This window comes from Wasmannia auropunctata, unplaced genomic scaffold (assembly GCF_000956235.1).
Source record: "Wasmannia auropunctata unplaced genomic scaffold, wasmannia.A_1.0 LD336026.1, whole genome shotgun sequence".
Classification (NCBI taxonomy): domain Eukaryota; kingdom Metazoa; phylum Arthropoda; class Insecta; order Hymenoptera; family Formicidae; genus Wasmannia; species Wasmannia auropunctata.
Window position 1 is genome coordinate 3,565,665 of NW_012026864.1, and position 23,045 is coordinate 3,588,709.

The window sequence follows — 23,045 nt, forward strand, 5'->3', positions numbered from 1 at the left end:
ATTAAATCGCAAAACGACAATGCGCGAATACTTTTAGTAATTACGAACGCGGAGTTACCGCGAAATATTCATCCCATTTAGATGATGGATAACACGGCTGGCTAGTTCTTTACCTATAATTTGTCTCGGAACTTTTATGTATGCGCATCTTACAATCGGAACAAAGTTCGAAGAAGTAAGTTTTTAATTCGAAATTAACATTTTTTTTTTAAGAATAAATTTTATGAATTTTTTCTGTGAAAACACAAGATGCGAGGACGTAATTACGTAATCACACATTCAGTGCGATAGAAATGAAAGTGATGCATCCACACGAAAAAACCTGCGAATTTCAATTTCCCAGCCGCAATGCGTTATTGCAACTGATGGAAGCAATTTGTCAAAAAAGAAAACCATGTCGGGACTGTACAAACGCGCGTAACACTTTTTCATTCGTTTGTGCAAAAAAAATCCTGTTTCCATTAGAAGATTTTACAATTGTTGCAAGCGATTGGGAAAGCCTTCAAAAAAGCGAGATCTTTTTGATGCCTTTTTTCATCATCGTGCAAGTTCTTGACAAACAAGACCTTCACGTAAAAAGATATATCTTTTCTTGGAAGCATATGTGCTATTATTTCGCCTGTATTCTCGTCTATAATTAGCGTATATGAAAATAACTTATACGCACACGGTGCGATTACGTGATTAGGTATATACGTGTACACATTTTTAAAAATCATTTATAGTCTCGAGTCCTATTTCCGAAATAAGCTCTACATTTTTCGGGGCTAATAAATCCGCGTGTGCTTTCTCCCCGATTTCGGCAAAACGCAGCAACGCGACGGGGACGATCGCTCTGTCCCGCGCGAAAGAGTCCCGGCAATTCGACCTGTCCCCCGCGCGGGGGATTTATTTTTCTCCGGGGAGGTGAATTAAACGGTCGCGCGCGGCCATCAGGCCGCATCTCGGGCTGTCCCTCACTCGGATTCGCGTGCGAAACTAATTACACCACGCCGCGTCGTGCGCATTGCGCCTGGCATCGACTGCTGTGGCATTTTATCCAAACGCGCCGCGCTTCTGGGGACCGTGGGAGGGGGGGGGGAGGGACACATACAGCCGGACGGCACGCGGTAAATCACGGAAAAAGCCAACCGAGCAATAAAATTGCATTTCACGCCCGTGGCACGCGCACGCGGGTGAACCGCGCGTGCGGGTTCGCGCGCGTAAACCCAGATTATGTAATCCGGGCGAAATTATCGGCAAATCTATATCCGCGAGAGCGACGGAAAAGAGAGGTGGAGGGGAAGGGGAAGGACACGATCGAATCACCCCTTCAGCGGTGAAGTATTACGTAGAGGGGGGGGGGGAGTGAATAGCGAGGGCCGGGGATTAACGTGATCATGCGTCGCGTCGCGCTTGCCGTCGCTCGTTGTATCAACGGGCTCGTTGAATGCACGCCGCGAATTAAGGGGTCTCATGCGAAACGGCGAGGATAATCCCGTCGATGCTAATCTACTAGTAAATTCTTTTAATTCGCTATCTCGCGCCCGATACGCCCCCGTTATCCGAACTCTTGCTTCCGCGGCAATATTGCCGCACTGACGGCTCCATTAATTCCAGTTCACACCCGGCTTGTGTCAAAAATCGCCGTGCAAGCAGCATATATTAGCATTTAGCAGACGTCCGATGATGTTTGCAAACAGCAGAGATAACCGCTTTCTCTTTTTGTGAAAAATGAGAGAGTGAACGATTTTTTCTCCTTCTTGATAATTTAATTAAGCGTGCGAATTAGGAATGTATATAAAACCATATTTCACAACGCGAATACCGCGTGACAGCTATTAAATATCCGGAATGACTGAGAGTATTGTTCAACACACGCTGCTCTCCTTTTATTTAATAATTCTCTAAAATATTAAAAAAAAAGAGACGTTAGTGTTGCGTGAAGAGAATTTTTGCATTTTCGTGCCGTAGCGCGTAAAACATCTCGAATACTATAATTATGTTATGTAAATGAACTCGCGGTAACGCGGATACCATTCTTATTACGTGGAACGTCTCACAGCCATTGTATAATGTTTTAATAACGGATATTTTGGATATTAATTGGAGTTGAAAATTCTGATGCGCGAGAAGATCACGATAGTCTCGAGTTGCAAACAATCCAAATTGATCAATTAGTATTGCATAGAGTTTATGTACTTAGTCTCAAGCACGATACGGATCAATCTGTAGTTTGTTACTGTTGAGTGAATTTTTTCAACTCAAATTATAATTTTTCAGTTGATTTTGTCTTTTAATTTCTTGTAGATATTATTTTAGCGTCTATTATAAGTTCACTTTGTGTTTCAAAGCCGAGTTTATCGATAAACTACGAAAGATTAATACAAAATTGGCGCGTCGTAATTATAAATAGTAATTCGTCCGTTTTTTTATTAAATAAATATTGTTGGACTGTGAAATATTTATTCCTCCTGTTATTTTTTCATTCATCGTTGCCGATGAAATATGAAGTATTGAAAAGAATCTCTGAATATATTGTTTTCTTTTGTGTCAATTTATATAACTTTTAACTCTGGAGGGATTAAGCGCGAAACTTTTAAATTTTATTAAAAAATATATATTTGGCAAGGGAAAAAAGAGAAAATAAAATAACTTATCTGAATATTAATAGCTTTTTTCTATTGTTTTTCCAGATATTAATTTGTTTCTATTTTACAAATGCAAAAAATACTTGAATATTGTCTCAATTTTCCTCTTCTATGTGAGAGAAATACAAATGTCATACAAAATATTAAATAAAAACTGAAAATTTTAATATTTTATCCGTATATATACATATATGTATATCTTATTCTATCTTTCGTTTCTTCCTATTTTTTAATAGTTGAACAATGAAGTCGAAGGACATAAAAATATTTGATACTCAAATTAGCATATCATATCTTTATGGCATTCTCAACTGCGTTTCCTGAAAATTTTGATTATATACAGATTGCACGATAAAAAATGTAAAAAAAATGATATCTTCATCGGATTTAAAAACAATTTCCTTTTTCGTGAAAATTACTTCAGCATTGTTTCTCACTTTTTACCGAGCATACCGAAGCTATGAAATATTTCTCAACTATTCTCATCTACATATACATATATACGCGTGAGTTCAAGTTTCTTGTAATTTTAACAATTGTGTAATTTGTAAACATCGTAATTACTTCTAATGCATAGTGGCCAAAATGTGTCAGCAGGCTAAACCTATCAATCATACATCAATAGTAATAAGTTTTATATAATGTAGTTTGAACGTTTATATTCGTATATAATCAATAGATCGACGGACGATCATGTATATTTCAGAATTAAATATTTGTATTAATCCGTCTCAGTTCGTCCATTTCAAAGGCGATGAATCTATGAGAGAGAAGCTATTTTTACGTAATAGAATATGTTATATTCGCAGATCTATTACTTTGAATTAGAATAAGGGATACTTTAATATTCACCGACATGCACAACAGCGGAGTTGTAACCGCGTTGTGATAACACATTTTGTGTAAAATACAAATATAGAAATCAAATTATAACAGCAAAGAATAATTGGATTTCTTTTTTAAATAAAATTATTTTTAAAAATAATTATTGCACATATTTCACTGTTTATATGTTTCGTTAACGGATATTTAATATATATAAAATAATTATAATTATGATTATTTTACTAAATATCTATTTAAGAGATGAATGAAAAATTCAATTAATTATAATTGTAAAATTATTTCCAAAAAATAACTTGAAAGCGAGAGAAAAAAATATTCATAAAAAAAAACAATAAATACAATTTTATAAATAAAAATTATTTTCTCTAATTTGTATTAAAATCACCTATGTATACAAACGTAAGAAATATAGTATGCATACAACACTCATTCGTGAAAACGCGATTAATTATGATCGCACTTTTCATTTGATCCTCCCGCAGTTAATTTCATCGGAAAAGTAACATAAGAGCGTGATCGCGTAAAATTGTGTTGTGCGCGACGTTCTCTCTGTTCTAAAATAAAATATATAGTGAAACAAAAATGAATTGCGTTTATGCATTACTAATTTATTATGCATTTATTATTGGTTTATAATTCAAGCGATTTTCAGTTTAGTTATTTTCAGTTTGATTATTTCTTTTAAGTCTGTTTCTCAAACATAGTTATTATATAACTATAAACTATTATAACGCAAACGTTGGAATCTCAAGAGTTTTTATCGATGATCATCAACGCGATTGTCAAGCAACGGGACTGACGCGACTATGTTAAGCAATTTAACACATTGCGACGTCGACTAACGTTTCTTTTTAAAGTCGGAAAGCTGGAAAATGTCAGCAGTTTCATCTCAATGCCGACAAACGCTATTGAATCAAGAAACAATTATATCTCCTAGATATTGGAACGATCTGAAACAGTAATTTAACTTCTCGTTTCCTGTCGCGTCGATTTTTCACTTTCAATGAACAAATTGTGTAAGATACCCGGTTCAATTAAACTGCCGTCATTTCGAGGGTACCTGCTTACTCATCGTCCGTTACAAGAGCTCATTATTTACGTAGTTTGGTAATTACGCTAATGTATGTCGGGCAGGAATGCACAACTAAACTTTTTTGGCCGGCCAAATGTAAAATTTCAGATTATACCGCAGGCTGTAGCAGCTAAATTAATGTAAATTTTATATACATTTATATTAATGTAAAATTTATAAATAAATAAATATACATATTTAGTTTCTACATAATAAAACGTAATATACATTTTAAGTTTTTTAATTTTTTTTCTGCGGGTCAAGTTTGGACGTCGCGAATCCGGCCCGCGGACCGCGTGTGCGAAGTTAGCACCCCAGCATTAAAATTTCATAGTTCTGATTGTTATTCCCGCTTTATCTTGAAGAAACAAATAGTTCCCTATCGTTTATATAACAAGTCGCTCAGAACTATTCGATCATGAATTTTGATAAGAAGTTAGCTCCCCATTTTTTAAATTATTAAAAATTGTTATTGATCAGAACTCTTCCCAAAAGTAGCAAGATGACGTCTTAATAACGTCAAGAGACGTCTTAATAATGTCTCTAACGTCGAGATAAGATGTTATTGAAACGTTATTTGCAGACGTCATCTTGTTATTTGGGTTGTTATAAACTGTAGGAAACTCTTCGTCTCTTCAAAATAAAGCGGGAACTTTTTTTTCTGCAGAAATATGGAATTTTAATGTTGGGATGCTAACTTCACACACGCCCACCATTCACGCATCCCTGATGTAGAAAACTTGTCGCGGCCGTATTTTTTCGTAGAGTACTTAACACACGAGCGACTCACGACTCTGCCAGTTCGCTCGCCCGACTCGTCACGCGAATAACAACAAAGCGGCCGAGTTACTACAGGCTTTGTATACTTATTACTTTGTATACACAATAAGCACAGTACGCAAAAACAAGCATCAAGCGGTGCGCCAATTCGCCGTTCCTATGAAATATTTAATGTGCGTTGAAAAATAAAGGGTACTTATATCGAATATTCTTGTATCTCAAATCAATATTGATGAATGAGTTTACCATTGCACATATATTGCGCGTTTTGTTTCGCAGACCCGTTAGTGTCGCTTGAGATAACAATTAATTTTTGAAAATTTTCATGGAAAGCAGAATTATATATCAAATTTGCATGTAACGGTTAAAATTTCGTGATAAAATTGTCAATATCAGTCGGTTGTTATAATAATAATTATGTTTGAGAAAGAGATACAATCGACTGAAAAATAATAATTACTAAACTAAAAATCAGTTGAATTATAAAACATAATAATAAATGTAATAAATCAGTAATACATAAACGCAATTATAGGTTTATTTTTATTTCACTATTTTATTTTAAAACAGAGGAAAATTGATAAAATTTTAGAGAAAAGGACAAACGCAATGAGCGTACATGGAAAGAACGATTTTGCTGGATACAGATCTGAAAACAATTTTTGTTGGGCAATCAAAATAATTTTATTGGAAAGTCAAACTGATTGCTAGAATATCAAAACGTTTTATAACAATGCTTATCATTTTTAACTTTCCAACAAAATTATTTTGATCCAACAGGAATTATTTTCAGATCCGTATCCAGCCAAATTTTTAGACCTTCTAATAAAATCGTTCTTTCCGTGTGTTGTAAGCGATTTTTCGTACCTACCAAATAATTTTTTTTTTATTTGCGACATCTACATAGATTATCTATAAAAAGAGGCAGACACGTATAGTTTAATAATATACAATACAGCGCCAGCTAATCGATCATTATAGAATTTTTAACGTGAAAATTTAATTTTTCACGGGTTACTGTCTGACCAGCTAGCAAATTTTTGAAAAGATCCGATACACGGTGAATACGTGTGAATATCGCTTCTTCGTTTCGTGGATAATTTTGCGTGACTCAGCTAAACAGTACGGGGTAAAAAGGGATCGTGAACATTCAAAGTACCGAGCGAATGAGTTTCATCGGACGTCACGGATTTCGCTGACGGAGCATGTGTCCAGCCGCCGCCACATGTTTGCGGGAGAAGCACACGGGTTCGATCGTTCGGATACCTCTCTCGCGCATAGGCGCGTTTACAGCGAGAGAAAAGCGGCCACAGCGACCGTAAATCTGTAATTTTAGCACGAACGACTGATGCGCAACGAATGTAGTATACGTACGTGTGAGAATTGCGGCGGACTATATTAGTATAAACCACTAGCAGATAGTAAATCAACAGCAAACTCGGTTTCTAATTGTTGATCTAACAGATAATTTATATCTATCCAACTAAAGCCGCGCGAGTCTCGACGCTTTGAAAATCCGATTTCTTCTTGTTAATTATATATATACATATATATATATATATATATATAATTAACACGAATTAATTATATATAATATTTAATTTATTTATTTAATTCGTGTTAATTTATTATTATCTTTGTATTGATTTACTTAAGGTGGTTTTATCGCGCCAAGTCAAATACCAGTTATTCCCTCCATGAGTAATAATTCAATAAAAACATTTCGCATAAACTGTATATGTACGCGATTATGTGACAACGTCACACTAGTGATTACTGTGTTTCGTGATAAGACCACCTTAAATGACACATTGCGTTCTTCGCCTCACGTAAATAAAATGTGCTCTTCGAATCACGTAATTGAATAAAAAAAAAATGATTATATGACGTTTTTGATATTTGAAAAATGAGTTCTATCAGCTGTGCTTCACAAAAGAATCATTAATATTCTAACGATATGTTATGTAAGAAACGAAGAAGTTGACTTGATATTGATCATATACAGTTAGCCGCTAAATAATATGAAATTTCAATCAGCTAACTGAAACTTATCGAACATGGATGTATTATTTTTTTTATAATTCAGGCGTAATAGATAAATAATTTCAAACGTAATTCAGGATATAGAAAAATTTAGTTATTTCTGTATGAAGATCTTGAATGACGAAGTTGCGTGAAGGGATACCGATACCGATCGCGTTTTTACAGATTGCGATATCTTTTGATTTTGCAGGTGACGAATTTCAGCGTCCAACATCTGGCTACTCGTCCTGAGGGACGCATAGATCAGAAGTAAGGATGGCCTTCCATTGGGATAAGCTCTCGCCAGCGGAATTCCAACAACTTCAGGACTTGGCAGCTTGTAAGTAGCAAAAGAAAGGAAATAGAAAGAAGGAAGTGCTGAAACGTGTAAAATAATACGGATAAATCACAACTGAGAGCTCGGCGTTCTCTCTCTCTCTCTCTCTCTCTCTAGTTTTGAATTTTTTTACAGTTCATAAATCCCAAAGTCCGCCTTGCTGATGAAGTTTTAACAAACTTTGACTTATCTAACGTCGGCAAAATTTAGCACGAGCAACTTTATGTACACCTGGCTTAATTTTCGCTCAATAGATGTTGTTATTAATTTGCGGATACACTTAACCGAGATTAGTCTCTTAACTATTTATCGACATGCAAGCTAGTTTCAAACTTTCGAATAAGAAAAATCATTTGATTATAAAGAACTGCAAAATAAAAGTTTTCAAATTTTTTCAATAAACTTCGCAATGCTCGCAAATTCGTAGCTGCCATTATATGCGGCTCATTCTTAAACAAAAGTAGAATACTTTTTAAGAAAAAAAAAACATGCCGTTTTATCCCATCAGGAACATGCAATCACAAAACATTTTAGCGAAATCATTTCAAACTTCTGAACAAGAAAGATCATTTAATATATAAAATAGAATCGCAATTTTACTTCTATTTGTTTCAATGCCAATGTCGATGCGTTATTTTACGCTTTTTTTCTCGACAGTTTCAAGATACAATCCTGGTGGATACGCTTGATTAAGCGACACCATTCACACAGTGTCGCGCCATCGAATGAATCGAATTGCGTGGGGCAATTTTGTTTGTTCCGGATTGGATCGAATTGCGCGATAATTTTATCGTGAATTTACTCATTGAATACAAATGAGGCTTCTCGCGATGCCTGTTGCGTTCTTTAAAAGTTTCGTCGCAATGGAAGTTAAGTTACTTCCGTCGCGCCGTCGAATAACTATCCGTCGCACGAACTTGGATTATGGTCACGGGAAATTAAGTTATTTGAACAATGAAAGACAATATAATGGCATTATCCGTTATCGTCAAAACGTAAACTAATACGTAAGAAAAAAAATGCATTGTAATAAAAAAAAACTCTAAAAAATATGCTGTGTAATAGCAGTTACATTTGCAACATATAGAGCATTGAAAAAATTTTAGAAACTTTATTTCAAATGATTCTTTATACAATTAAATGATCTTTCTTGTTCAAAAGTTTAAAATTATGTCGCTAATTGTAAGATGTTTTGTGATTGCATGTTTCTGCAAAAATAGAATTAAAATTAAAACATTTTTTTTCTTAAAATACGTAAACATAAACTTTCGGTCTTTAATTGTCGCACATTATATAGAGCCTTCGTACGCCATAGTGAATATTCTCAAATTATATGTGAGGCACTATCTTTAATTACAGATAGCACTTAACTCAATTAAATATAACTGAAATGAAGTGGTAATTGGCTCCGCTCAATTACGTAGAATGAAAGTCAACAATTGAAAGTTTGTTGAATGAAAGCCATTAAAAATACATCCAGATGGTTATAAAATGTAAATACTGTCGCGTTTAGAAGGGGAAATATCGAATAATCGGCAATTTATACGTCTTTGTTTGTTCTCTTTTTCCTGTTATAAAGCATCGCGTATACATTGCCTACAGAAATAAATAAAATAGCTTGTAAAATAATTTGCATTGACTTTTTTTATTAAGAATATGTTAATTAATAGCTCGCGAACTGTTTTCCCGGAAAAGCCTCGTATAGATATTTTCGCGGATATCGCTTTGGATAAAAACAATCATTTCCGAAACGAGATTTCGATAAATTCTCCAAATTGGAACGAATAATTAAAACAAACACGTGTATAAAGGCCTGTTATATAATCCCGCCGATATAATAGATGCGAGCGTTGAAATCCATATCATTTCGGCGCACGTACGAGTATTTCCGTGTGATTTGCCGGCCGGGCAGCGAACGCGCCTCGAATTTTCCGCATTATAAACCGCTGTCCCAATCGCGCGGCGGGCTCTTGACGACGTACAGGTGTTCCCGCCGTCTAGTATTTTACATCTGGCTGACGGGGCAGATGCGTAGGAGATGTGTAGCAACGCCCGGTCATGTCTTTCGAGAAGAACACGCGCGACCGTTCGTGTTAGGGAAGCACTAATTCATCGTACAAACGTTGCACTTTGTCGCGCGAGCGCGAATAAATTGCCGCCGTTCGTCAACAAATTTACCGGCATTACCGTAATGCGGCTATCATCCCGCGGCAATCTTTTATTCGAAATAGAGCAACGTTGTGCGAAAACGCCGAGGGAGACCTCGCGGAAGTAATATTATTACAATAATCTGTTAAAGGATAATCGAACGGTCATCGTTTATCGTACTTGAACTGTCATTAGTGGGATAAACATTTTCTTTTCAGTCTCCTCCAAATTAAGCAATAATGTAAAACTGTACAAATATAAATTAAATTCCTATAAGGTAAACTGAAGATTATTTAACAAAAAGTCAATATTAAATTTATTTTAAATTTATTGCTCGAGCGCGCTAATGTCTATATCTTTCAAGAAGCTCTTGCAAATGTAAAGCTCTGCCGAATAAATTTGTAATGGATACAGTTTTTGAGAGAAAATCGCATCTCTCTCTACGTCACAAAGTTGCTGTACGCGATCCATTTGTGCGCGGACATGCAATGTTCTATTGTTATAAAACAATCGTTCAATAATCGTCGGCAATTATGCGAGACGGGCGGACATATCGAGGCGGAAACATGAATTTCAGCTGGGCGCGTTAATCATCTGCCTGTCCGAATACGATCCATCGTGGCCGTCAATCGGCTCGAAAATAGTAGTCGTCCGAAAATATCCCAGTCCGTTAAGTGCATTATGGCGTCGATGCCGGTAGATTAGGCCAATGGCCTCCTATTATTAGTCAATTTATCGTCGTTGTTTCTTCTGTAAACAGTTGAATCCAAGATGGTTGATCAATCGCTCTTCCTCTTCACTGTCTAATCTATCAGAGACAAACTCGTTCGTGCCACGTTTCGTTGACATGCCGAATCGTATATACCAGAAAAAAATCCCTCGCAAAATATTTATATTATAATATATTAATTTATTTTTAACTCTTTGATCGTGTTTTTCCGTCCCTCTGTTAGAACGATCGATTTACAATAAGCTAAGTGAAAAGGCAGGAAGGTGTTTTGAATGTTTAAAAAGTTTTGTATGTATTGTGCGCTATATATGGCGCCAATTAAATCCTTTCGTTCAAATAAAATTACGTTTTTAATTTGCTTTCACATTTTATATCGCTTTTACATTATATAAAGCAACATTTTATCAAATTTTTATAAAAGATGTATTATTATTAGATCTTTTCATCCTTTTGATGTTTGACAATTATTGTTCATTTCTCGATTAAAATTTAACCAAATGCAAAATAAATTATCGAATTATCGTTAATTGTTTCTCAGATTCCACGCGGAAGCTCCAGGATGTTCTGGCCGAATTTTGTGGGAGCAACACGACACCGAGTGGCGTGCCGAAATATCATCCGGATGGAGTGAGTCATAATGATTGGCTCATATTTTAGTCGTAACCGATAGCATGCGCATCTAAAATCTAATGGGATGTTTTCCCTCTAAAAAAAAATGTATTGTTTCAAAACTAGGGCGAGATTAAACGGAAGGACGTATCTCTAACATGAAAATTGAATATACTTTGGTGCAATGTTATCTTAATTTTTCATCCGATACTGCCGTGATACTCTATTCGGTAAATGTTATTTTTTGCAAAGTATACGTTTGATTCCATAGAAATTTCCGCGAGTTTTCTGTGTAAATCGATAGACGTGAAGGATTCCGTGCTGAGCGTGAACGCGATTTCGCGTTGCCGTCTCTCGTCTCAGGTGCACTTCAGCCTTTCTATAAAATGAAATTGAACGATCGGTGTGCTCGAGAGTGCACTTGAGCGACAAATATCTACTTAACTTGGACGCAAGCTGTTTAAACAACTTTTCAGGAAACGTGATATTTACGTGATATTTTATGGGAGACCGCGACACCGCGAGATACACATCCACATCGGTCTACGTAAATAATTAGTACTTTTAGCCATCGTGTCGAGAAAACGGCGGGTTTATGATTTCATAAAAAAAAAGAAGTCGACCTCGTGCCGCAGCTGTCCGATGAGAATCTTTCTTATCGTCGCGTTAAAGAAAGGGACTATATCTTTCCGAAGGAAACTTCCTACCTTTATCTGTTTTATATCGACTGAAATACTGTCAGATTATATGTAAGCGTACAGTTTATATTTTGAGTGAGAGGTATACAGGGACGCGACATAACGCGTGTATGGTATAATATCGCCCGTAGAAAGCGAGAAAGAGCATTTGTTCCATAAAATCGTAAACTATTCCCCGCTAGAATAACATTCAGAACACGTACGATGCTCACGGACAGGAAGTTATTGCGTGCTCGCGTTATACAAGAAGGACGGACGTGTAAGGGAGTTCCGTTCGACGACGCATTAATGATCGACTCGAATTCCTGATGGTAGTCGCATGCGGAGGTTATATCTTGCACGAAAAGAGGTTTCCTGCCGCAGGTTTCTGACGCACATGGGTACACACGAGCCGTTAGTTTAAGGTATATTTTATCAAAAATTATATTTAAAAAAGCCAGAAGCAATCTCTCTCTCTCTCTCTCTCTCTCTCTCTCTCGATATGTACATTCTAGACTTCTCCATCACAAATGTGCATTTTTTTTCAACAACAAAAAAGCATAGCGCGACGATTTCTCGCATATCCGCAAGGTATAAAGCTAATGTGACCACGCGCGAAATTCGTCTCGCGGATTTCATGCGGCCGGAACCGAAGTCGTCAACTCCAACTTCGGCGCGCCCGCACTGCCATTTCCTGACAGTCGTTTTAATTTTACGCGACGTATTGCCGGAACAATGTGTAACGTACATCAGCGCTATACACACGTCCGTAAACGTAAACACGCGGGAGCGCGTTTAGCTCTCCCGAGGAATATTAACTCCGAAACTAAAACAGATTGCTGAAGTTGCGCGACGACGCTCTTTTTTTTCCCCTTCCCTTTTGGCACGAAGCACCTCACCCGGCCGACACACCGTGTTTACCGTTCGTCACAGTTTGTCGTAACGCGCGTTGCATCGCGATGATGTATCGATCACGGGGCTTCCTTTACGCGTATCACTCCTGCGGACTAATGGAGCAGCTTTTTGCAAAAAAATTTTGCACCCGAGTCCCAACGCGGAAAGGTCACGGGTCTAGTCATAAATATTCAAATTGCTAAAATGTCAACGAAATGCGCGAGCTTTTTGAGAGTCACGATAATTTTATGTTCAATATGTCCGTACCTCCTGCATTTTTTTAAATTTTACGTTACCCGTTGGAAACCAGAAGACCGGAGATGCGATCTCTTGTTAATATTTCCTTCGCCGATAACGTGGCAGTTATTACGTTGCAACGAGCAACGCGCCGGCACTGCACCCGCGCAGAAACGCGATTTGAGCGCGTTTATTTCCGTTCTAAATTCCTGAACCCTTATAAAACTGTTCCGGACTGGTTACAATAAGAAGCCCGACTCGCGGGATTCGGGCGGGCGCGGCAGTAATTTCGCGGCACGTTCCAAGTCGAGGGGCGCCCTTTGAGGAGGTCGGATGTAAATTACTTTCCTCTACGTCGCCCGGCGTCTTTCCGCAAAATTCCGACCGCGCGACACATTTTCAGACGGGCGGGCAAATTTACTGCCATCGACGCGGACGGGGGCGGGCATAATCCACCGCGCGTTCACCGCGGTGATATTCTCATATGAGCGACCGGCCGGAATTTTCACGCCGACGCCGCTAGTCCTCGCGCGTAATTATTTTAGAATGACACCGAGAAGCTCGGGGAGGTTTCTCTCTGCAGGGATCGTAAAAAAAAAAATCGTGACGTCAAAGCAGGTGGATTTTATATGCTGGATACTTCGTTCTAAAGTTTCTCGCGTTTCTCAAAACGAAGAAGAAGATGACTTGTATAACTCTCGTACGTACACACCGTAATAATGCCTCGAAAGCTTTCTGTCGTTCTGCAGCGCGCGGTACGTGCCGTAGAGGATTCGCAAGACACCAGCGGAACTTGTTCGTTGAAGAGCACAGAAATTGCATTATTCTCGCTAAGAGTGTCACAACGCTTACTCATCTTATATATTGCATACACAGTAACAGTTAAAATCCATTAACGTTCAGCTATTATTGCCACGGGAAAGATTCCCGTAAACTTTATTCAGCCGGCGACGCTATTCGCCCCAGGATCGAACGTCATTCGATTTATCATAAATACATGGCGGCTGATAGGAAAATATTGTCGACTTCGACGCGCGATTACGTGAGGCGATTTTAATAAATTGGTAAATATGTAATTTCATAAACTCGGGATTAAATTTTCTGTAATAATTTAAATCTCACCTTTTGCATCTTTATAGAATATATACATATGTTAATTTACTTTCTATAACTGTGTGTATTTTGTATTTTTAAATACTTTAACTTTTTACTTTACATATAAAAGAGAAGAAAGTGTAAAATACATAAAAGTAATTAAGTTAAAATTTAAGCTTAATCCTATATGCCTGAACCTAACCGTGGACCGAATTAGTGAATTACACTTTGGGAATTTAACCGACTATTTTCATTGCCGCGATATCAGATGAGATACTCGAGTTCAGTGACAAAGTCTCTCTGAAATCGGACCGACCGATATTGCGTCAACATTTACAACCGGGGAGCCCTTTGTGCAGGAGAACGCAAACTTGGTAACCCCCGCGGGATGCGACAATCGACATCGAATGCTAAGAGGCTACGCTGGTTACGAGATCAAGAGGTCCGGAAATTCCCCCGCGGACGCGGTCTTTTGCCGTGAAGCGTAACCGGTGTCGAGAACTCATAATTGGAAATTCCACCAAGGGACAAGCGTGCGTCAACGGCCGATAAGAGGTCACATTCAACCGCAAGTCCGTCACACGAAACGCTGCGGCACTCGGCTCCCTCGATTATTAGTTTGCCGAATCTGCGTTCTGCTCGAAATCTCTCTCGTCTAAATGAATTTAATTGTTTCAAAATTGCAAGTTTTGTTTCACAGTTACCTTAATTAATCACCACATTATATATATATACGTATATGTATATAAATTCATGCATTTAGATACAAATTTTTTTCTTATCATATTTAGACAAAAGTTTTGCAACTATTTAATTAAAATTCGTTTAATTTTATTTCCAAAAAGTAGTACTTAAAAAAAGAAATACCGCGCATCAAATCCAAAAATTTAATACTGTGAATATTTTAGTAACATCGTACCATACACCGTTCACGTTTTATTCAAATATTGTGTCGCATCTTTTATATTTTATTCAAACGTTTTATCATATCTTTTACATTTTATTCATATATATAAAAGTTTTATTCGTTAATTGTTCCGAAGCATCATTGCAAATGATACGAATAACGCGGTCACCAAACAATAACGTTGAGGTCCGATAATTGCGAGTTTAATTGAATAAATGCGTATATATATTGGCAACAGAAATATTCCTACCCGATAGCGATGATAGTCAACAAAATGTCGTATGTACAAAAGCGGAGACAAATAGCGCGGCATTAAATCAATAAAATTGCGATGGATGAATAGAGTGTTGCTTGCGTTCGCTCGTTAGTGCAGGAAACACTGTTCGAGATCTCATAACTGTGTATAGCCAAGAGGGAGTTCGGGTTTTGCGGCAATGGTCTAAACGATCACATTCAAGCCCTAATTCCCTACATTAACTGTAGAGTTTCGGACACACGCCAATTTATATCATCAACATTGCGCAACTTGTTGGCTCTCGGAGGTAAAAGATTTAAATAAATACTGGCAAGACTTATTCATCAAAAGCTAAAAGGGTTATTCAATTCTATAAGCAGCCCGCAGTTATTTTCTGCTGTTTATATTTTGAAGAAATATAAAATATCAATTTATATAATTTAAATGATTAAATGTCGCGACAATCTTCATAAAAGGACGTGGTCGCCAAAGGAACATTTCAGGTCTAATAAAAATTTCGATAGATTCAAAGATCGAATCAAATCGGATGAGATAAAGACTGTGACGTCAGAAAGAAAGAAATCCGAAAAGTACTTGCCGTTCTATTCGCTATCGACGAAAGTAGAATTCTTGAAACGAAAGAAAATAATCGAACAACTAACAAGTCAGATGACGATAAGAAAGAGAAAGAGAGGGAGAGAGAAAGAAAAGGAGAGCTGGTTATGTTCATCTAAAACAAGAACCTTCGAAGAACATGTAACTGGCTCTATAAGCAGAGAATTATACCACTTGTACGTCGATCGCTCATTTTATTTCACCAATCTTACACAGGATTTAGATACCAGTGTAATAGTCTACAAAGAGTAGCGCATCTTTCGGAAGTATCTTCCAAAGCGGATACATATAAATATGAATTTATATATTTATTATAAATTGTTTGAAAAATATAGTTGTTTTATAAATATGAAAAAAGAGAAAGTGACATAAAAAAAATGTTTCTTTATCGTAGGTAGCGTTGAACACAATATCGGATAAAACGAGCGATAAATTTCACACGTAACACAGGTATAAAATCGTTTCGTTATTATTACCTGTTATAATACATACGGATTTGTCGCGCGCGCGCGCACGCGAATTTACTCAGATATATTCATATATACAAAATTATTCGTACCTAATTTCAATTTTCAAAATTTCGGCATGCAACATGCGATACTTACTTCTAAAATATTCTTGGATCAAATTGATATTTTCAAGAATGACAAAATTTTTCAATTTTGTTTTTTGAATTTCTTTTTGCAATTATCTCTAACCGTTTAATTATACACGATTTTAATTATTTTTTTCAGAGAACTCTTATATCCAGCACAACAGTAATAAAATATAAAAATATTTAAAATACGCAGCCCGGTGAAATAGGATAGCGGGATAATTTTTCGTCGGATTTCACAAGCAAAATTAAAAATACGAAAATCAAAAATTATATCTTGAAAACAACGTGTAGCTGGTCGCGATATAAATACCCTAGTGCAATGTGTGACCGGTGTGTACGGAATTACAGAAATAAAGTTATTCGTTATCGCGCCGAGGATTACTACAAATCGAGTACAAAAGCCCATTTATCGCTCTATCCGCAAACCAAATTAGAGAGATTTGTCTTTCCGTCGGATATTTCCAACCACAGGCATATTATACGGCTTCGCTGCTTTTTTTACAGTAAAAAAAAATCCGCGAATAAAAATAATTCGATCGGGCGCGTTAAAGCCCGACAGTTTAAATCGAGCGCAAAGTCGCGCGCGCTCGCTTGAACAGGCGTATTTAACTAAATACGCTTCAGGTAAAAGCATCCTTTTAATTGAAATTCGACGCGAGATACACGGGACGGATCATTACGAGAAATCGTTATCCCTAATACAGCGTTCCGTGCTCAGGTCGATTGTCTTGCTCGCTATCTCGTTACGCGAGGAACAATATCATTACGTAGCACGTAAAACACACCATTTCTATCTCCACATTACTTTCCATCCACCTTCCCTTCTCTCATACCACCCTAAAATTTCTTCAATTTTTTCTCTGCATAATTTACATTCCTTCCCCCTCTCTCTCTCTCTCTCTCTCTCTTTCTCTCTCTCTCTTTTTCTTTCTCTTTCTATTCTCTATATTAACATGACATTTAAATACCGAAAACGGATTATTATCGATACCATCCATTAATATGGATCCATTGTATAAAGCGTACCCATTTAATAAGGTAATTTAATAAGAGAACAAGAATATAAAATCACGCGCCAGATTACGGCGAGAGAATGGTGAATACGTTACCCGCCCGATCTTGAGGAGAGAGAACGCGCTTCAGCTCGCAACTCTTTCCGCGCTTCATTTTCCGTAACTAATTAAGAGGCGTTTGCAGCGGCGAAATTCCATTTTGACGATAATGATTAATTTCATTGTTGCTAATTGAATGAATGCAGCCTCGCGATTGCAGACGTATTAATGTTCGGTAATGCGAGTAGCTCGGGGGAAAGAGTTACATAATAATTCCTCCTTATCTTCCGCTTTGTATTCCGCGTAGTCACGCGAATAAAGGGCTATCTCACTCTCTTTCTCTTTTTCCCCTCTGAAAACTTCTTTCCCCGTATTTTAGATCTATTTCACGGTGAAGTAAGCACGCGAATTGCACGCGCGTCCGTAGACAAATAAGTAGCAACGAATATATTCCCCGCATACGGAAAAACGTATGTGGAGAATATAAAATATTCATCTTAATTTCACCGCCATGTTTATTATCGTACGTCGCGAGAGTCTCCGTTAGCTTTAAGGAGAGAAATCGCTATTTTTCCTCTGCGATGTACCTTTCTGTGCATATATACGCGCGGGTATTATAGAAAGACCAGCGCGCGTCGTCCAGTATTCATGCTTGACTTATCTTCCTTATATGTATACCTGTGCATACACACGTACATAAACCGCACGAGGTGCAGACACGGATAAACAGCAACGAACAACAAGACGGAACGTGAGCTGGGAGAAGGGGGGGGAGAAGGGGGGTAAGCTACAGTTTCTATATTAAGCTTTGTGAACGAGATATTCTCGGCGAAAAGTCCCTTACGAGGGTCGGCTACGGACAAGGACATATATCAATGCTTGTGACACGTCGCCTATAGGATCGCATTATCGATGTCACTTCCAGTAATGCACCTTGCTTGCATCCCACGCCAACCCATCGGCGACAAATCGATTGTTATTTGACTTTCATGCGGGAATGATTAACGATTTTTGGCTTTCGGACGACGAGAAGTTAAATTTCGTCGATTGCGGCAAAACCGGGCGCAGGAGTAATCGACGCTCTAGTAACGCTTAACGCTCGCTGTCGTTTATCGTTTCCTCGCTTCGTGCACGCGAGGATAACTTCCAAAGAGATTCCACGGTCGGAATCTCTCTCTTTCTCTCTCTCTCTCTCTCTCTCTCTCTCTCTCTCTCTCTCTCTCTCTCTCTCTTCAGGAAAGTATCGATAAAGTATCGAGATAAAGGGTTTGACGAGTTGAAATTCGTTCTTCGAAGGAAAAGCGTATATATGTAAAACGTCGGTTTGTACAGCGCATAAACCTACATGGTTTATCGCGGCGACTCAATATTCAAACTTTCGAGGCAAACTCTGGTGACGAGATAACGAATTGAACGCCGCCAAGTAATTATATTGTCGTGATGATCTCCGGTCTCTGTGTGACATATTTCGAACGATCACCCGGCAACCAGGACACACAACTACCCGCTTTTTCACTCCGAGGGGATCCCAGGGACTACGTAACTTCTTATCGAGCCACCCGTCCCCGTGGTGTGTATGCTCCCCGAGCTCGTCCTTCGGCCCGTAAGTACGAAGGACAATGAGAAACGGCTGCTGGGGACGTAAGGCATGGAAAAACGGGTCTTCGTGGGCCGCAAGGGTGCGGTTGCCTAGCTACGTGACGTCATCTCTGACGCACCGAAAGGGAAGCGTGCCGACATCGGAGGGTGCGACAAAGAGCGGATACCATACATGCCGCGAGGTCACTGCGTCATCATCGCACGCACACATACACACACACACAAACACACACACGCACGCATACATACATACATACATACACACACGCGGCGAATCCGCGAAGAGGAGGGTTGCCGAAGCGGATTAGACGGACTATCCTAAGAACGATCGAAACGGAGTCCGTCCCTCCGCGCGCACCGGATCGACCCGCACCGCGCGCGCCGCCCGCGCCGCCCGGCCCGAATGCAAGCCGCGAATAGAAACCAGGATAGATTGGCCCTTCACAAGAGCTTCCGGCCCGGTCCACAGATTCGCCGTGATCTAATAGATCTTGTCTATGGAGAATCTCCAAAATCCACTCGCCGCCCTACTTGCGCTTGGTGAAAAGATTATTGTGACGGCCATCTGATTCAATTAATGCTACTCGTAAATTGCAGTTCGGACCAACTCTTGTCGTACTGAGATCTAAAAGATTCTCAACTAAGGAAAATGCACTTATCGGTTCGCTTAAAACGATGAAAAGAAACTGCTATTGCCCGAACGAGAAATCTACTTGCTAACGTCGTCTCAATAATAATAAAAATAGAATAGTACTTCGAGGAACTTGAGTTTAATGCTTTTTCCTAAACTTTCAATGGCGCGATGCAATTTGCGTCAATTTAATCAACTTCTATGTGTATATTGCATTAACTCATGATTAATTTATGAATGTGTAACTTTTAATTCCTCGAAAAACCATTCATGTAAAATCCGTACATTGGATAATTTTTCCTAACGTAAATAAATATTCGTAAATATAAATTCTTAAAAAATTACTGGACATGTAGAGTGTTCGTGTAGAATATTTCCAATCATAATCTTGTCAATTTTCTACAACGCTCTAGGCTGATAAATGCACGCCCGGCATTGTATCTAATTCAACGCGTAAATGCGGTATCTCGCAACGTCAGCACAGCCGAGAAACACGCTGTATCCTATCTCTTTAAGAAAGCTATTTATCGTAAAGCGAAATTTTTGCGCCGTCAAGCTCACGCCGTCGTTTTACGATACTCGTAGCCGCCGAAGTCCGGACTCGTAAAATATCGCTGTCCAGATTTTTCCTCGGTCATCCGATCAAATCTATTATCCGCGATAATTTTTTTTTTTCACCACCACTGAACGCAAGTCTTGTTCGATCAAGGGAAAACGTAACAAATTTTTTTTCTGTACGAGCTTATATATGATTTTTCCCTTTTTTTAGAAAACTCTTATTTCTTCTTATTAATTGCCGTTGTTTTTTTGTTTTTTTGGGGGGAAAGCAAATTCAGTATTAGCCGCAAAAGTGTCTCGTATTAAAAACAAACGTCATTATTTTTCATTTGATTACTCGTTTGACGACAGTCAACGCAAATACGCACGTATGCGAATGCAGGGTGTTGTTCATGGAAGAAACATACCTCGTAAGAATATTGTTTCAAAAATTCCGTGAACCTGCCGACAAAGCGGGAGAGACAGAAAAAACTCGCGTGAACGCGTATTTCCGCCAACAGTGATGGTTGACTGACACCGAAGCGGCCGATGACGCCGCGATCGGTCGTGCGCTTTCCGCGCGCGCGGAGGCGATTAAAAATTCAAGCGTCATCGTTCAGAGGCCATCCGCGATTATCGATCCCGCGTCGGAGGGGTGAAGGGGGAGGGGAAGGGGTGGGGCAGAAAACTGTAGCATTTTAGAGGTGGAAAACGTGATAACGGACGGATATTACATTTTCTTCGGGTCGTCTCACGTTACCTTGCCGCGATTATAGGCGCCGATGCCAAGTTGTTCACGCTCGGCGGAGCGCGGCGTGCTCCGGTAAAGGCACCTCAAAACGCAAAAGCTAACCCGCTTCCACACTTGCACACAGCTCTTATGCAAGGTCTCGAATATAAAACGAGTATGTCCCTTCCCCTTCCTCCCTCCTTCGTCCCCGTCTTCGCGTAAGTGCGCCGCTAACATCTCCATATTGAATTATCGGAGGGAAGTTGTGAATGCAATAACGTTCCGTTACGTTGTCGGCGACGGGGAATTTGATTTAGTTTTTTTTTTTTCTATTTTTCAAGGAGAGCAGGAGAGGGAGAGAGAGCACGGCCCAAGTTTCTTTCTTTCTTCCCTCCTGCCCACCTGGAAAGCTACGAATGACTTTAGAATGTATAAATAGATTTCCTAGTTCTCTTCTATATATCGTCCTTTTCTCGCCACACAGGCGGAATATCATACATGCCCCTCCACTGTTCCGTCGGATTATGGGAAAGAAATAGCGAACAAAAGCCAAGGGAATAAAGTAGCTCTTTTGAGAAGCTATAAATGAAACAACAGAGTTTTATTAAAATCCTTGTGTTGTGAATGCGCTATGCGTTGCTCTACTTCGTTTATTTAATTACCACCAGGGAAATGAGAGCGGTTAATGAATCTTATTTGATTATCCCTTAACGTTGTTAAACGCGTATGCTTTCATATTGCAAGATATCGTACGGAAAGAAAGGCGCAGAGTACGCAGATATAATGATATCTGCGTACTCTTCGTCTTTCTTTGCGTTGATGCAGATATAAAAAAAAAGAAGATAAAACACTTGAGCAATGTGGGAGGCAACGATATCTGCATTAAATTGCATTTTTCGCGGACAATTAAACGGTCAAATTAGCGTCGACGTTACAGAGGGAGAATACAAACACGGACAACTGTTTTTCTTCGTACGTTGAAAAAAAAAGAGGTCACCATCAAGCTGATATGTCGTGCGTCTCCCACTTAGCCAGTATACATTGTCTACTTTTTCGCCGTAGTGTCCGCCTCACGAGTGCTTCGCTGTAAGTGTGCACCAAGTGGTCACTCAAGCGGTGAAAATGACGCTTTTCCTCACAGCCGGCCCGCATTTCATTAATTTGAAACAGGTGTTACCTAGCGCTTCGCGCGGTAGAAGAAAATTTTCCATTCGAGGTAATGTAAGAGAAATTAACGAAAGTTACTTATAAAGCACTGTGTTTCAAGAAAACTTCTTGTTTTAAGTAGCGCAGTTTCTCGCTTCTGACGTCTTAAGGGGTAACACCACTGTAACGGCCCAAAAAATTGCACTTTTTCGACATTTTTTTTTTAATGGAAGGAAATGAAATAAAGTATTAATACTCCGTGAAGTTAATAAGCATATATTGAAGTACTTGTAAAAATTTTTTCATAAAATAATATTACAAAATGGCGGAATGGCAGCCATATTCCCGATGCTCCTTTAAAATAAAGGGGTCCGCGGCAAGCAGTGTAGCCGTTGGAAATTTGAACAGAGAACAAATAAAAAAATTCCTCATGATCTTCAATGGTATATCTAGTACAATACGTATGGGATTTTAGAAATATTGATTTTTGAGTGATTGGCGAGCATTTGAATAAAGTCGTTCATTTTTCGACAAAAAAAAGTGACATTATTTGGCAATAAAAAATGTTTAGAGCAACGTATCAAAAATTCCATACGTATTGTACTTCGAAATGTTGTTTTGAATGTACAGTAAAAAATTCAAGTGAAAATATTTAAAATTGTTAGAGTTATACTGCTTGCCGCGTTGAAGAAACGTGTTTCGAGAAAAACGCGTTTAAAGTTTGGAGTTGTATTATGAACATACACGCGTAAACACGTGTTTCTATATGAAAATCCTTCTAAAACTACCTCTAGAAACATCTAGTAGTGTCTCACATAACTTAGAAATCAATAAGCAAGGTATTATGCACTACTCTCTCGACAGGTTTCCACCTGGAGCCGTTTCGGAGTCGCCCAGATCGGAAGAGCACACGTCTGA

At 38.5% G+C, this 23,045-nt stretch overlaps 1 protein-coding gene across 2 annotated transcripts in view; it reads left to right on the forward strand.

Moving 5' to 3' along the window:
• LOC105452890 (diacylglycerol kinase 1) overlaps nt 1–23,045 on the forward strand; it is a 97,020-nt gene that overhangs the window by 38,345 nt on the left and 35,630 nt on the right. For both annotated transcript variants that reach the window (XM_011694442.1, XM_011694443.1), the window contains exons 2-3: nt 7,562–7,690; nt 11,104–11,192. In XM_011694442.1, the coding sequence (XP_011692744.1) occupies nt 7,627–7,690; nt 11,104–11,192 (153 nt within the window). In that variant the 5' untranslated portion in view covers nt 7,562–7,626. The remainder of the gene's footprint in view (nt 1–7,561; nt 7,691–11,103; nt 11,193–23,045) is intronic.